The 15,954-nt window shown below is 40.0% G+C and overlaps 1 protein-coding gene across 1 annotated transcript in view; it reads left to right on the top strand.

The window, feature by feature from the left end:
* chst8 (carbohydrate (N-acetylgalactosamine 4-0) sulfotransferase 8) overlaps positions 1-5,475 on the top strand; it is a 156,676-nt gene extending 151,201 nt beyond the window's left edge. Inside the window, exons 2-3 of the mRNA XM_067390655.1 lie at positions 1,384-1,418; positions 4,363-5,475. Of these exons, the coding sequence (XP_067246756.1) occupies positions 1,384-1,418; positions 4,363-5,475 (1,148 nt within the window). The remainder of the gene's footprint in view (positions 1-1,383; positions 1,419-4,362) is intronic.
* Positions 5,476-15,954: the final 10,479 nt, after the last annotated feature.

Below are 15,954 nucleotides of genomic sequence, written 5' to 3'. Positions count from 1 at the left end.
GTTTTAAATTGTAATAATATTTCACTTTTTTACTGTATTTTTCATCAAATAAATGCAGCCTCTGGTGATCATGAAGAAATTTGTAATTACTCCAAACTTTTGACCCGTAGTGTATTTTTGATCGTCTTCTTTGTTTATAATATTCTTATAATAAACCTCTCTCATTCTAACTGCTAATAAAATGTTAACACTTTGAATAGGTGGTGAATTCTTCCTGACATGCAGTTGCATATTTAGCAGTTTACATGCGTTTTATGCTTGTGATGAAGCAGTATCTTGGAGTAAGAGAGAACATCAACGCTTCAGGCAAAATCCCAGAACTCCCTGCTCTGTGTCCGCTCCACACCCATCACATACTCTGGTTTGATTTCAAAACATTCAAGAGCCAAGAAGCAGAAGTCGTGTTCCTCTGGAATACGAGCTAACAGTGGACTAATGATGAAGTAAACACAAGATTTTCTCATGAATATTCATAACCTGTTGTAAGATGGGTGACAGTGATGATCATAGCATCGTCTCTGACTGTAAACAAGTAGCATGTGGATGCTGTATGAACCCGTGTGGTTTTTTCCACGGTTTTTGTCCACACTAGCCGAGACACAGGGTATCTTTCATTATTAAGGTGTTGCGTGTAAAACTATATGCTATATGAAGACGCTGTTTTCTGTGAATCAAGAGCTGAGATTCAGATATGATAATGAGAGTTTGGTTATCCACACTAGACCAATCAGAACAGACTGGTCCATCTGACCAATCAGAGCAGAGCAGGCTCTTGGAAAGGCGGGGTTTAGAGAGACTGAATCATTGATCAAACCGTTTCAGACACTGACAGAAAAGAGCTGATGCTGCAGTGGATATTATGAGAAAATGAAAGTGTTTTTTACCTTGGATGCATGTAAATCTATTGTAGGAGATCTCAGAAACAAAAGGAATCTTTAAAATAGCATAATAGAGGCACTTTAAGATGCAAAAACAATTCTTCAGATTGTAATTTTTAGATATATAATATGCATCTGTCTCTGTATATTGCATGTGCAAAATTACATGTTTGAAACAAGGTCACATAGTTACATTTGGAAAGCTGTAATTAGTGAATGTTTCTCATTCGCTCTGTAATTACAGAATAAGCGCTTTGAAATGCTTGAGATTGTTAAAATGGAATATGAAAGACGCAGCATGTGGCCTTCATGTGTGCCATTGTGTACACACACACTCGGGCTGTTCACACAAGATGTGTTTTACTGTTCTGAATGGTATTGAGATGCATTTTTAAGTTGAACTGTTTTAAAGGTGCATGATTTTTAGGCCTGTTTAAAGTGCAGAATCCATTATGCATATCAATGTCTTTGCATGCACAGCTAATCTGTCTGTCTTGTCTTTCAGGTGTGAAGTTCAGGGGCACGACTCAGTCCAGACAGGTGAGATCATGTCTTTGTCCATAAACAGATTTTAACGCTTTATCAGAATGCAGAAAATCATGTGATTGTATTAAACATCGTCTCTTCTCCACTCATGCCCTCATATTGTCCCAGGGGAAGGGGCAGATTGCTGGGCCGCAACCTGCCATCACTAATCAAATGAACCCTGACTTCATAACGAACTAATCACCTCGTTAATACTGGATTTATGATTATTCAATTCATTGACTTTATTGCACCTTAATGAATTCAAATGAGAAGTTAAATTGATATTTGCCACAGGCGACATGTTTTTGAAATCAGGTGACGTAGAGAATTAAGGAAAAATCCTCGTCAATTAGCGGATTAGAGATATTCAGACTGAGTCACAGACAGAGAACAGATGAGCTGTAATGAGACATTTCATCCAGCGGAGAACAGGCAGATCAGAAACAGCTTAATGGCGCCATCTGATGGTTCAAAAACAAAGAGTTACACACTGAAAACTGTGAGACTGAAGATAGACTGATACATCAGCCAGATCAGCTGAACAATATGGCATCAGTTAATATATAATTAGGATTTTTATTTTACATTGATTTGTTGATTTATTATCTTTTTATTTATTATTTATACATTCATTAAAGGCATCAGCTGATAATGTGCACTTTCTGATTGAAAGGAATATGATAAATTGTCGTATAATATGATATACTATCATATAATGCCATATGTCATATAATACATATAATGATTGTAAATATATGTATATACATTTTTATATATTTATATTTTCCATAAAGATTGCATGTGCAAAAAAAAAAAAATCTTTATATGCATTCATTCAGATGTTTTAATTTTGACATGTATATATATATATATATATATATATATATATATATATATATTAGAGATGCACTGGTACTAAATTTCTCCAACGATACCGATAGATTGGGGGTTCTGCCTTTTATACCTTCTTTTAAATTAATGATAACTTCATTATAATCATTATATTTTTAATTATTATATTTTGAAAGAAACACAAATAAAAACGTTATTCTCTCCATTTCATCAACTAGTTTCAGAGTAACTGGTATCAGTTATAAACAAACACATCACTCAAATTAATATTAACACACATTAACTAAATTCAGAAGATTAAATTAATATTTCTTAACTTTCAGAATGTTATTAATTCATATAATTACAATTAATATTGAACATCAAACTGGTTTATTAGCATTTTCTTTACAAAAAGCACAAATTCAGTGCATTTTCCTGCCTTCTTTTGATTGACAGGATAATATCGGCCCTGAATATCAGCTGTTTTTAAACTATCAGCCAATAACTGAAAGTGTGAAAATGTGCCTTTATCAGCCAATACTGATTATTGGTTGAAATATTGGTGCATCAAAGTTGTCCTAAGAACTTAATTATATATATGAAATAAATGTTTATATCCAAAACACGTAGGCCACAATTATTGGCACCCTTTTATTCAATAGTTTTTGCAACCTCCTTTTGCCAAGAAAACAGTTCTGATTCGTCTACTATAATGCCTGATGAGTTTGAGGAACACCTGACAAGAGATTCCAGCTACATGTTGGTGCTTCTTCTCTTCAGTTCACTCCACTCATTTTCTTTAGGGTTCAGGTCAGGGGCCTGGGACGACCATGGCAGAAGCTTCATTTTGTGCTCAGAGACACATTTTTGTGTTTGTTTTGGATCATTGTCCTGATGGAAGATCCAACCACGGCCCATTATTGGATTTCTAGCAGAAGCGTTTTGATTTTTTTATCTGTTGGTATTTGATAGAACCCATGATACCATGAATCTGAACAATATGTCCAGGAGCTCCAGCAGAAAAATAGGCCCACAACATTAAAGATCCAGCAGTATATTTAACCGTGGGCATGGGGCACTTTTTATCCATGTGTGCACCAAACCCATCTGGTGGGTTTGCTGCCAAAAAGCTCTTGTTTTAGTTTCATCTGACCATAGAAGCTCATCCCGTTTGAAGTTCCAGTCGTGTCTGACAACTGAATATGCTGGAGATTGTTTCTGGATGAGTAAAGAAGGATTTTTCTTGAAATCCTCCAGAACATCTTGTGGGGATGTAGGTGCTGTTTGATCATTTTTTTAGGCTTTCTGTGACTCAAGACTCAACTAATCTCTGCAATTCTCCAGCTGTGATCCTTGGAGAGTCTTTGTCCACTTAAACTCTTCTCCTCACTTCACATTAGGATGATTTAGACACACGTCTTCTTCCAGGCAGATTTGTAACATCTTTAGTTGATTGAAACTTCTTAATTATTGCCCTGATGGTGGAAATGGGGATTTTCAATGCTTTAGCTATTTTCTTACAGCCACTTTCTATTTTGTGAAGCTCAACAATCTTTTGCTGCACATCAGAACTATATTCTTTGGTTTTTCTCATTGTGATGAATGATTAAGGGAATTTGGCCTTTGTGTTTCCTCATGTTTATACTCCTGTGGAACAGGAAGTCATGGCTGGACAATTTCATGTTTATGATCACCCTGGTGTGCTAAAAAAATGTAAATATGAATGGGAATATACTTCAGAGATATTTTACTCACATTCTAGGGGTGGCAATAATTATGGCCAACATGTTTTGGAGAAAAACATTTATTTCATAATGTGATTTTCCCCCCACTTTCAATTCTTTTCCTTCAATGAAAGGTTAGATTTTTACTCATTTTATGAATTAAAGATCAAAAGGATAAACAATGCAGATTTATTTTTACAGTCATCTTTGATCATATTTACCAAGGGTGTCAATAATTCTGACCACCACTATATATATATATTTCCTTCACATAAAAATTATGAATAATGGGAATTTAGGGTATTTTTCTTCATTTGGAGTGAAATATCACACAATGAATACTTGCTTTTCTTATATTGTCAGTATGCTTCATAGGTTTTTCCTGTGTGTGTTTGAAGGAGCAGTGCGCCCAGTTCAGTGAGGTCGTGGGCAGCGTCTCCGCTAGACTCAACCAGCGGTCAGAGGAGGGCGACGTCGACCCCATCTCACCCATGCAGCTACCAGATTTCCAGTGGAAACGACAAGCCGCCACACCGGGCTCCCGAGAGCATGACCCGGGCTCCCAACAGGTCACCAAACGCCACCGGAAACTTTTAAAGACCAGCCCGGTGCAGCGACCCCACACGAACTCCTCCCTGTTATCGTCGTCCTCATCGTACTCAGCCGCGGAGAACTCGCGGCGTCTGGCTGACGTTCAGGAGTCCCGTCGAAGGATCGTGCGGGAGGTCTGCGGGAAGTATCGGAGTAATATTTCTCGGACAATAACGCCGCATCATGTGTCGCGGATTTACGTGGAGGACAGACACAAACTGCTGTACTGCGAGGTGCCGAAAGCCGGATGCTCCAACTGGAAGAGGGTCCTGATGGTTCTGGCCGGCGTCGCAAACACCACGCAGGAAATCAATCATGTGGCCGTTCATTACGACAATCACCTGAAACGCCTGGACAGCTTCGACCGGCAAGGCATAACCAAGCGTTTGGAGACGTACACCAAAGTGCTGTTCGTCCGCGAGCCCATGGAGCGGCTGGTGTCAGCGTTCAGGGACAAATTCGAGAGCCCCAATTCCTACTACCATCCCGTATTTGGGAAGCCCATCATCTCGAAATACAGAGTGAACGCATCCCAGGCGGCTTTGAAGACGGGAAGCGGCGTGACCTTTCGGGAGTTCATCCACTACCTGCTGGACGTGCACCGTCCCGTAGGAATGGACATCCATTGGGAAGCAACCAACCAGCTTTGCAGCCCTTGCCACCTGCACTACGACTTCATCGGGAAGGTTGAGACCTTGGAAGAAGACGCCAACTTCCTTTTACGAAAGATCGGGGCCCCGGAGAACCTGACGTATCCCTCGTTCAAGGACGGGAACCCCAAAGCGGCCAGAACTTCCACTCAGATCACGCAGCATTATTTTTCCCAGCTGAACGCTTCGGAGCGGCAGCGGGCGTATGACTTCTACTACATGGATTACCTGATGTTTAACTACTCCAAACCCTACAAAGACCTCTACTGAAGCTGTGTCCGTCGTATCGATGCTAGGATCTGTTCAGACACTAATTAGACTAATCCACATTTACACAGTCTCATCCTCTACCGTCGATAACACAGAATGGTCTTTATTTACCACTGAAAAGTCTGACCGGAGGTGACTCGACAAGTTACCAGTGACTAGTTACTGACAGCATACATTTTATGTGGTGTGTAAAAACTCAATCCAGTGTTTAATATACAGATGCACTAACATTTAAAAGTTTGGGGTCAGTAAGATTTTGATACAATGTTACAGAAGAATTCCATTTCAAATAAATTCTGTTCTTTTGAACATTCTTTTCATCAAAGAATCCTGAAAAAAGTATTGTATATCACTGTTTCCGCAAAAAATAAGAAGCAGCACAACAGTTTTCAACATTGATAATAATCATAAATGTTTCTTGAGCAGCAAATCATCATATTAGAATGATTTCTGAAGGGTCATGTGACACTGAAGACTGGAATAATGATGCTGAAAATTCAGCTTTGATCACAGAAATAAATTAGTAGAAAAGACTTATTTCAAACTGCAAAAATATATCACAATTTTTACTGTATTTTAACATTAAAAATCTTACAGAGCCCAAACCTTTGAACTGAACTGTAGTGTATTTGGTGGGATTTTTGACCAATGAGATGTCACTGTGGGCGGGGCTATCCAGCATGACATCACAAGTAGAAACCAAGTAATTGACCAAATATCTCCGTTTAGGTGTTGCTTTGTCACCTGTTACGCTACATTGTTCAGAAGATTGTATTTATATCATAAATGTAGAAATGAGCAACATATGTAAGAAAAAAATACCATGGTATTACTATGTTAGAAGGGTATTATTTCCAACATAAAAAAGTACTGCACAATGGTGCGGTGAAGGTATCTCATGGCAATACTATGGTATTTTAAAAAAATATACCATGGTAGTAAACTTCATCTACTATAATATTTCAGGGTACTTTCAAGAATACTGCAATGGCACAGTACATATACCATGGTACATTTTTGTAAGTGGTATGTAGGAGTGCTATTCATGTACCATGGTATTTACATAGTACTACAAGAATACCATAGTATTACAAAAGCATGGTACTTTTTGTAAATACCACATAGTATATGGTAATACCGCATTTTTTGAACACTACCATGAAGTTATATTTTGAAGTATAGCCTACTATATAAATACTTTAGTACATGAATATAATAATCATACAGGACCATCTGACATGATCATATACCATGGTATTTTTAGCAAGTTTACTCTTACTATATACTGTATATGTTAAGAAGATCACTCACTCCCCTTTAGCAAACACACTCAATCCTCCACCACCAACTACACTAATATTTTCAGATAAATCTATAATCTATCTATAATTGTAAAAAGGGCATTCAGAGGATTATATTTTTCTATGTATTTGTAAAACGGCTTTAGATGTGATCGATGCTTTTGTGCAAATTCATCTCTGAAGTCACTGACTGTCTGTTGGGTGTGTGAGTATGAAACGATCACTCGATGTGTGTGTACTAGATCCTAAAAATGATGTTTATTAGACTAACACAAGGATGCGTGTGTGTGTGTGTGTGCGCGTGTGTTTCCAAAACTACGCTGATGTCTTGTATGTGACCTAAGTGAGTTTATTTCCATACACAGCATATTAAATGACTGAACAGATTTTATTTATCCAATGCAAAACTCACAGTTTAAGAGCTATATATGATGAGCATAATATATTTTTTATTTTATTTTATTTTATTAGAGATCACACTGTGTTTCACAGTAAAGACTGAATCAGCTTTATAACCGTGAGTGTTTCTTCTGTCACCTGCGTCCCTCACACTTCTTTAGGAATATGTTTATAAATATATATATATATAGATCTATATGATATCACACATACAGTAACTGGTGAATGTATAACTGTTGTTGGTGCAAAACTGTACAAATCCATATGATCTATAAGCCCTTTGCCTTATTTGACACTGCCAGTGTTTCAGGAAGAGCTGCAGTCGCAGACTGACAGTGAATAAATATTTTGTCTTTGGCCTCTTTTGTCTTTTTCATGTGTCTTGGCATAAAAGTCTTTTTGTGAAGAGTGAACATCAGGAGACGTACTGTACAAGAAACCAGCACATCAAGATCTGCCGTAAGTGTTGCAAACCATGTCCAAACAAATCCACATTATCTCATAAATAAATGGACACATTTATATTGATATATGTTTATATTGAGTAATTTGTATTATCAAAAAGGGTGTTTTTAATGTGTTAATAACAGATTGAATTTAGGCTTTTATTCACATGTAAACATTCATCAACTCACACATCAGTTGTGGGAAATGGAAACTCAAGCATTTTCACTTGACGTGTGAGAACCAATGAGGTTCATTCTCGTGTTACGCAGCACATTTGGGCTTCCTCATGAACCAGTGAGGTTCATTCTCATGTTACGCAGCACATTTGGGCTTCCTCATGAACCAGTGAGGTTCATTCTCATGTTACGCAGCACATTTGGGCTTCCTCAAGAACCAATGAGGTCCATTCCCGTGTTACGCAGCACATTTGAGCTTCCTCAAGAACCAATGAGGTTCATTCTCATGTTACGCAGCACATTTGAGCTTCCTCAAGAACCAATGAGGTTCATTCTCGTGTTACGCAGCACATTTGAGCTTCCTCAAAAACCAATGAGGTTCATTCTCATGTTACGCAGCACATTTGAGCTTCCTCATGAACCAATGAGATTCATTCTCATGTTACGCAGCACATTTGAGCTTCCTCAAAAACCAATGAGGTTCATTCTCGTGTTACGCAGCACATTTGGGCTTCCTCATGAACCAGTGAGGTTCATTCTCATGTTACGCAGCACATTTGGGCTTCCTCAAGAACCAATGAGGTTCATTCTCATGTTACGCAGCACATTTGAGCTTCCTCAAGAACCAATGAGGTTCATTCTCGTGTTACGCAGCACATTTGAGCTTCCTCAAGAACCAATGAGGTTCATTCTCATGTTACGCAGCACATTTGAGCTTCCTCAAGAACCAATGAGGTTCATTCTCGTGTTACGCAGCACATTTGAGCTTCTTCATGAACCAATGAGGTTCATTCTCATGTTACGCAGCACATTTGAGCTTCCTCAAGAACCAATGAGGTTCATTCTCATGTTACGCAGCACATTTGGGCTTCCTCAAGAACCAATGAGGTCCATTCCCGTGTTACGCAGCACATTTGGGCTTCCTCATGAACCACTGAGGTAAATTCTCGTGTTATGCAGCACATTTGGGCTTCCTCATGAACCAATGAGGTTCATTCTCATGTTACGCAGCACATTTGGGCTTCCTCAAGAACCAATGAGGTCCATTCCCGTGTTACGCAGCACATTTGAGCTTCCTCAAGAACCAATGAGGTTCATTCTTATGTTATGCAGCACATTTGAGCTTCCTCAAGAACCAATGAGGTTCATTCCCGTGTTACGCAGCACGTTTGCGCTTCAGCAAGAACCAATGAGGTTCATTCCCGTGTTACGCAGCACGTTTGAGCTTCAGCAAGAACCAATGAGGTTCATTCTGGTGTTACGCAGCACGTTTGAGCTTCAGCAAGAACCAATGAGGTTCATTCCCGTGTTACGCAACACATTTGAGCTTCAGCAAGAACCAATGAGGTTCATTCTGGTGTTACGCAGCACGTTTGCGCTTCAGCAAGAACCAATGAGGTTCATTCTCGTGTTACGCGCCACATTTGAGCTTCCTCAAGAACCAATGAGGTTCATTCCCGTGTTACGCAGCACGTTTGCGCTTCAGCAAGAACCAATGAGGTTCATTCCCGTGTTACGCAGCACATTTGAGCTTCAGCAAGAACCAATGAGGTTCATTCTGGTGTTACGCAGCACGTTTGAGCTTCAGCAAGAACCAATGAGGTTCATTCCCGTGTTACGCAACACATTTGAGCTTCAGCAAGAACCAATGAGGTTCATTCTGGTGTTACGCAGCACGTTTGAGCTTCAGCAAGAACCAATGAGGTTCATTCCCGTGTTACGCAGCACGTTTGAGCTTCAGCAAGAACCAATGAGGTTCATTCCCGTGTTACGCAGCACGTTTGCGCTTCAGCAAGAACCAATGAGGTTCATTCTCGTGTTACGCGCCACATTTGAGCTTCCTCAAGAACCAATGAGATTCATTCTGGTGTTACGCAGCACGTTTGAGCTTCAGCAAGAACCAATGAGGTTCATTCTCATGTTACGCAGCACATTTGAGCTTCCTCACGAACCAATGAGATTCATTCTGGTGTTACGCAGCACGTTTGCGCTTCAGCAAGAACCAATGAGGTTCATTCTGGTGTTACGCAGCACATTTGAGCTTCAGCAAGAACCAATGAGGTTCATTCTCGTGTTACGCAGCACATTTGAGCTTCAGCAAGAACCAATGAGGTTCATTCTCGTGTTATGCAGCACGTTTGAGCTTCTGCAAGAACCAATGAGATTCATTCTGGTGTTACGCAGCACGTTTGAGCTTCCTCAACAACCAGTGAGGTTCATTCTCGTGTTACGCAGCACGTTTGGGCTTCAGCAAGAACCAATGAGGTTCATTATCGTGTTACGCAGCACATGTGAGCTTCCTCATGAACCACTGAGATTCATTCTGGTGTTACGCAGCACGTTTGAGCTTCAGCAAGAACCAATGAGGTTCATTCTCGTGTTACGCGGCACATTTGAGCTTCCTCAAGAACCAATGAGGTTCATTCCCGTGTTATGCAGCACGTTTGAGCTTCTGCAAGAACCAATGAGATTCATTCTGGTGTTACGCAGCACGTTTGGGCTTCAGCAAGAACCAATGAGGTTCATTCTCGTGTTACGCAGCACATTTGAGCTTCCTCAAGAACCAATGAGATTCATTCTGGTGTTACGCAGCACGTTTGAGCTTCAGCAAGAACCAATGAGGTTCATTCCCGTGTTATGCAGCACGTTTGAGCTTCTGCAAGAACCAATGCGATTCATTCTTGTGTTACGCAGCACGTTTGAGCTTCAGCGAGAACCAATGAGATTCATTCTGGTGTTACGCGGCACATTTGAGCTTCCTCAAGAACCAATGAGGTTCATTCTGGTGTTACGCAGCACGTTTGAGCTTCAGCGAGAACCAATGAGATTCATTCTGGTGTTACGCAGCACATTTGAGCTTCAGCAAGAACCAATGAGATTCATTCCCGTGTTACGCAGCACATGTGAGCTTCCTCAAGAACCAATGAGATTCATTCTGGTGTTACGCAGCACGTTTGAGCTTCAGCGAGAACCAATGAGATTCATTCTGGTGTTACGCAGCACGTTTGAGCTTCAGCAAGAACCAATGAGGTTCATTATCGTGTTACGCAGCACATGTGGGCTTCCTCATGAACCAATGAGGTTCATTCTCGTGTTACGCAGCACATTTGAGCTTCAGCAAGAACCAATGAGGTTCATTCCCGTGTTAAGCAGCACATGTGGGCTTCCTCAAGAACCAATGAGATTCATTCTGGTGTTACGCAGCACGTTTGAGCTTCAGCAAGAACCAATGAGGTTCATTCCCGTGTTATGCAGCACGTTTGAGCTTCTGCAAGAACCAATGCGATTCATTCTGGTGTTACGCAGCACGTTTGAGCTTCAGCGAGAACCAATGAGATTCATTCTGGTGTTACGCGGCACATTTGAGCTTCCTCAAGAACCAATGAGGTTCATTCTGGTGTTACGCAGCACGTTTGAGCTTCAGCGAGAACCAATGAGATTCATTCTGGTGTTACGCAGCACATTTGAGCTTCAGCAAGAACCAATGAGATTCATTCCCGTGTTACGCAGCACATGTGAGCTTCCTCAAGAACCAATGAGATTCATTCTGGTGTTACGCAGCACGTTTGAGCTTCAGCGAGAACCAATGAGATTCATTCTGGTGTTACGCAGCACGTTTGAGCTTCAGCAAGAACCAATGAGGTTCATTCTGGTGTTACGCAGCACATGTGGGCTTCCTCATGAACCAATGAGGTTCATTCTCGTGTTACGCAGCACATTTGAGCTTCAGCAAGAACCAATGAGGTTCATTCCCGTGTTAAGCAGCACATGTGGGCTTCCTCAAGAACCAATGAGATTCATTCTGGTGTTACGCAGCACGTTTGGGCTTCAGCAAGAACCAATGAGGTTCATTCTCGTGTTATGCAGCACGTTTGAGCTTCTGCAAGAACCAATGAGATTCATTCTGGTGTTACGCAGCACGTTTGAGCTTCAGCAAGAACCAATGAGGTTCATTCTCATGTTACGCAGCACGTTTGAGCTTCAGCAAGAACCACTGAGGTTCATTCTCATGTTACGCAGCACGTTTGAGCTTCAGCAAGAACCAATGAGATTCATTCTGGTGTTACGCAGCACGTTTGAGCTTCAGCGAGAACCAATGAGATTCATTCTGGTGTTACGCAGCACGTTTGAGCTTCAGCAAGAACCAATGAGGTTCATTATCGTGTTACGCAGCACATGTGGGCTTCCTCATGAACCAATGAGGTTCATTCTCGTGTTACGCAGCACATTTGAGCTTCAGCAAGAACCAATGAGGTTCATTCTCATGTTATGCAGCACGTTTGAGCTTCTGCAAGAACCAATGAGATTCATTCTGGTGTTACGCAGCACGTTTGAGCTTCAGCAAGAACCAATGAGGTTCATTCTCATGTTACGCAGCACATTTGAGCTTCAGCAAGAACCAATGAGGTTCATTCTCATGTTATGCAGCACGTTTGAGCTTCTGCAAGAACCAATGAGGTTCATTCTCGTGTTACGCAGCACATTTGAGCTTCAGCAAGAACCAATGAGGTTCATTCTCATGTTATGCAGCACGTTTGAGCTTCTGCAAGAACCAATGAGATTCATTCTGGTGTTACGCAGCACGTTTGGGCTTCAGCAAGAACCAATGAGGTTCATTCTCGTGTTATGCAGCACGTTTGAGCTTCTGCAAGAACCAATGAGATTCATTCTGGTGTTACGCAGCACGTTTGAGCTTCAGCAAGAACCAATGAGGTTCATTCTCATGTTACGCAGCACGTTTGAGCTTCAGCAAGAACCACTGAGGTTCATTCTCATGTTACGCAGCACGTTTGAGCTTCAGCAAGAACCAATGAGGTTCATTATCGTGTTACGCAGCACGTTTGAGCTTCCTCAAGAACCAACGAGGTTCATTCTCGTGCTACTCATCACGTATGAGCTTCAGCAAGATCCAGTGAGGTTCATTCTCGTGTTACGCAGCACATTTGAGCTTCCTCAAGAGTTTTTTTTTTTCTCGTGCATCAAGCAGGTTCGGTTGAGCTTCTGTTAATGTTCGCTGATCAATGTTTATATGTGAATAAAAGCCTAAATTCAATCTGCTCATCATAGCAATCAAGTCTCTTCAGAAAGTTTAGACTAAACTGCTTTATTCAATTTTTTATGACTATCGCTCAGATTTCATTAAAAAGATCTTCATTTGTGCTCTGAAGATAAGTGAAAGTCCTACCTGTTCAGGAATGATAAGAGGGTGAGTAAATGATGACAGAATTTTCATTTTTGGGCGAACTAACCCTTTAACCTCACTATGCATCAATTTTACTTACTTTTACAATCAGGATAAACTTAAGTCCCATCCATTAAGTGTCTCTCTCTCTCTCTCTCTCTCTCTCTTATTGTCACTGAGAATTCTCTGTCACTGTTACATGAATGTTGTTTCATGCTGTTTAAAGGTCAATCATCTCTCTGTAAATCCCCGTGGAAACACTAAATCATGTTGGATGAGGTTTTACCGACACACACACTGACTGATTTTACAGCAGCTGCTTCAAATGATCTTGTGTCTCGTAATGTGAATCTGTAAGTAAATCACATCAGATCCTGAGGACACAGACACGCGTCTCGCATATGAACTAGTCTTCACAGTAAACACACAGTCAGCTGAGAATATATTTAATTAGATTATTTACTCTCCGTCTTCAAACTATTTATTAGATATTTTATGATGCCAGGGCAACATTCCCGTCTGACTGAATTTCAGGGCTTTGACGAAGGACCTGCTGAAAAAACGGCCTAATAATATAACGCCTGTTTCTAAATGAAGAAGGTAGACTAATTGTAACTTCTCACATTTCTACCTTTTTTTCATATTTTCTTCAGAGTTGTGACATATCAACTCGGAATTGTGAGCTAAAAGTTTTTTATAAAATCTGAATAAATGCTTTAGCTCCATTAAAAAAAAAAAAAAAAAAAAACATTAACATAGAGTACACCATTTAAACAGGCTAATAGAGACTGTTTAGATGGAGAAAATATATGAAAAGATACAAACCCAATTCCAAAAAAGTTGGGACACTGTACAAATTGTGAATAAAAACAGAATGCAATGATGTGGAAGTTTCAAATTTCAATATTTTATTCAGAATACAACATAGATGACATATCACATGTTTAAACTGAGAAAATGTATCATTTTACGGGAAAAATAAGTTGATTTTAAATTTCATGGCATCAACACATCTCAAAAAAGTTGGGACAAGGCCATGTTTACCACTGTGTGGCATCCCCTCTTCTTTTTATAACAGTCTGCAAACGTCTGGGGACTGAGGAGACAAGTTGCTCAAGTTTAGGAATAGGAATGTTGTCCCATTCTTGTCTAATACAGGTTTCTAGTTGCTCAACTGTCTTAGGTCTTCTTTGTCGCATCTTCCTCTTTATGATGCACCAAATGTTTTCTATGGGTGAAAGATCTGGACTGCAGGCTGGCCATTTCAGTACCCGGATCCTTCTTCTACGCAGCCATGATGTTGTAATTGATGCAGTATGTGGTCTGGCATTGTCATGTTGGAAAATGCAAGGTCTTCCCTGAAAGAGACGACGTCTGGATGGGAGTATATGTTGTTCTAGAACTTGGATATACCTTTCAGCATTGATGGTGCCTTTCCAGATGTGTAAGCTGCCCATGCCACATGCACTCATGCAACCCCATACCATCAGAGATGCAGGCTTCTGAACTGAGCGCTAAAACAACTTGGGTTGTCCTTTCCTCTTTAGTCCGGATGACATAGCGTCCCAGTTTCCCAAAAAGATCTTCAAATTTTGATTTGTCTGACCACAGAACAGTTTTCCACTTTGCCACAGTCCATTTTAAATGAGCCTTGTCCCAGAGAAAACGCCTGCGCTTCTGGATCATGTTTAGATATGGCTTCTTTTTTGACCTATAGAGTTTTAGCCGGCAACGGTGAATGGCACGGTGGATTGTGTTCACGGACAATGTTTTCTGGAAGTATTCCTGAGCCCATGTTGTGATTTCCATTACAGTAGCATTCCTGCATGTGATGCAGTGCCGTCTAAGGGCCCGAAGATCACGGGCATCCAGTATGGTTTTCCGGCCTTGACCCTTACGCACAGAGATTGTTCCAGATTCTCTGCATCTTTGGATGATATTATGCACTGTAGATGATGATAACTTCAAACTCTTTGCAATTTTTCTCTGAGAAACTCCTTTCTGATATTGCTCCACTATTTTTGGCTGCAGCATTGGGGGAATTGGTGATCCTCTGCCCATCTTGACTTCTGAGAGACACTGCCACTCTGAGAGGCTCTTTTTATACCCAATCATGTTCCTTATATGTACATTTAACTTTTCCGGCCTCTTATTGCTACCTGTCCCAACTTTTTTGTAATGTGTAGCTCTCATGAAATCCAAAATTAGCCAATATTTGGCATGACATTTCAAAATGTCTCACTTTCAACATTTGATATGTTATCTATATTCTATTGTGAATAAAATATAAGTTTATAAGATTTATAAATTATTGCATTCCTTTTTATTCACAATTTGTACAGTGTCCCAACTGTTTCTTGAGCAGCAAATCAGCAGAATGATTTCTGAAGGATCATGTGACACTGTAAGACTGGAGAAATGATGCTGAAAATTCAGCTTTGAATTGCAGATATAAATTATATTTTAAAACATATTCACTTAGAATTGAAATAATATTTCCCCATTTTTACTGTATTTTTATGTATTTATATTTTTCAAATAAATCCAGCCTTGGTGAGCAGAATAGACTTCTTTCAAAAACATTTTAAAATCTTACCAACCCCAAACTTTTGAATGGTAGTGTGCATCTTTGCACAAAAAAATAAAAATAAAAATATATATTAAAATACAAAGTATTTTTCATATATGAATGTCGGTGCTTTAATGGTGCTGTGAGATGCTGTAACTTCTCAAATTCAACTTCTCAAAAAAAAAGTTTTTCTCAGAGAGTGCACACGTGACTGAAGTGTGAAAATGTAATGATAAACAGAAGCCACATGGTGGCAGCACTGCCGTGTTAATCTGAGGTCTGGCGCTATTGAGCAGCATTCATTACATTACAGTGAAAACCACAGGGTTTGATCTAAAAGTGTTTGACTCAAAACCTGAACAAGAAAAAGACATTTAACAAAGAGGCGCTTAATGATTCAATTAA

Source organism: Chanodichthys erythropterus, chromosome 7, assembly GCF_024489055.1.
Source record: "Chanodichthys erythropterus isolate Z2021 chromosome 7, ASM2448905v1, whole genome shotgun sequence".
Classification (NCBI taxonomy): Eukaryota; Metazoa; Chordata; class Actinopteri; order Cypriniformes; family Xenocyprididae; genus Chanodichthys; species Chanodichthys erythropterus.
Note: the sequence above shows the minus strand (reverse complement) of the source record. Positions and strands in the feature narration are given on the sequence as shown.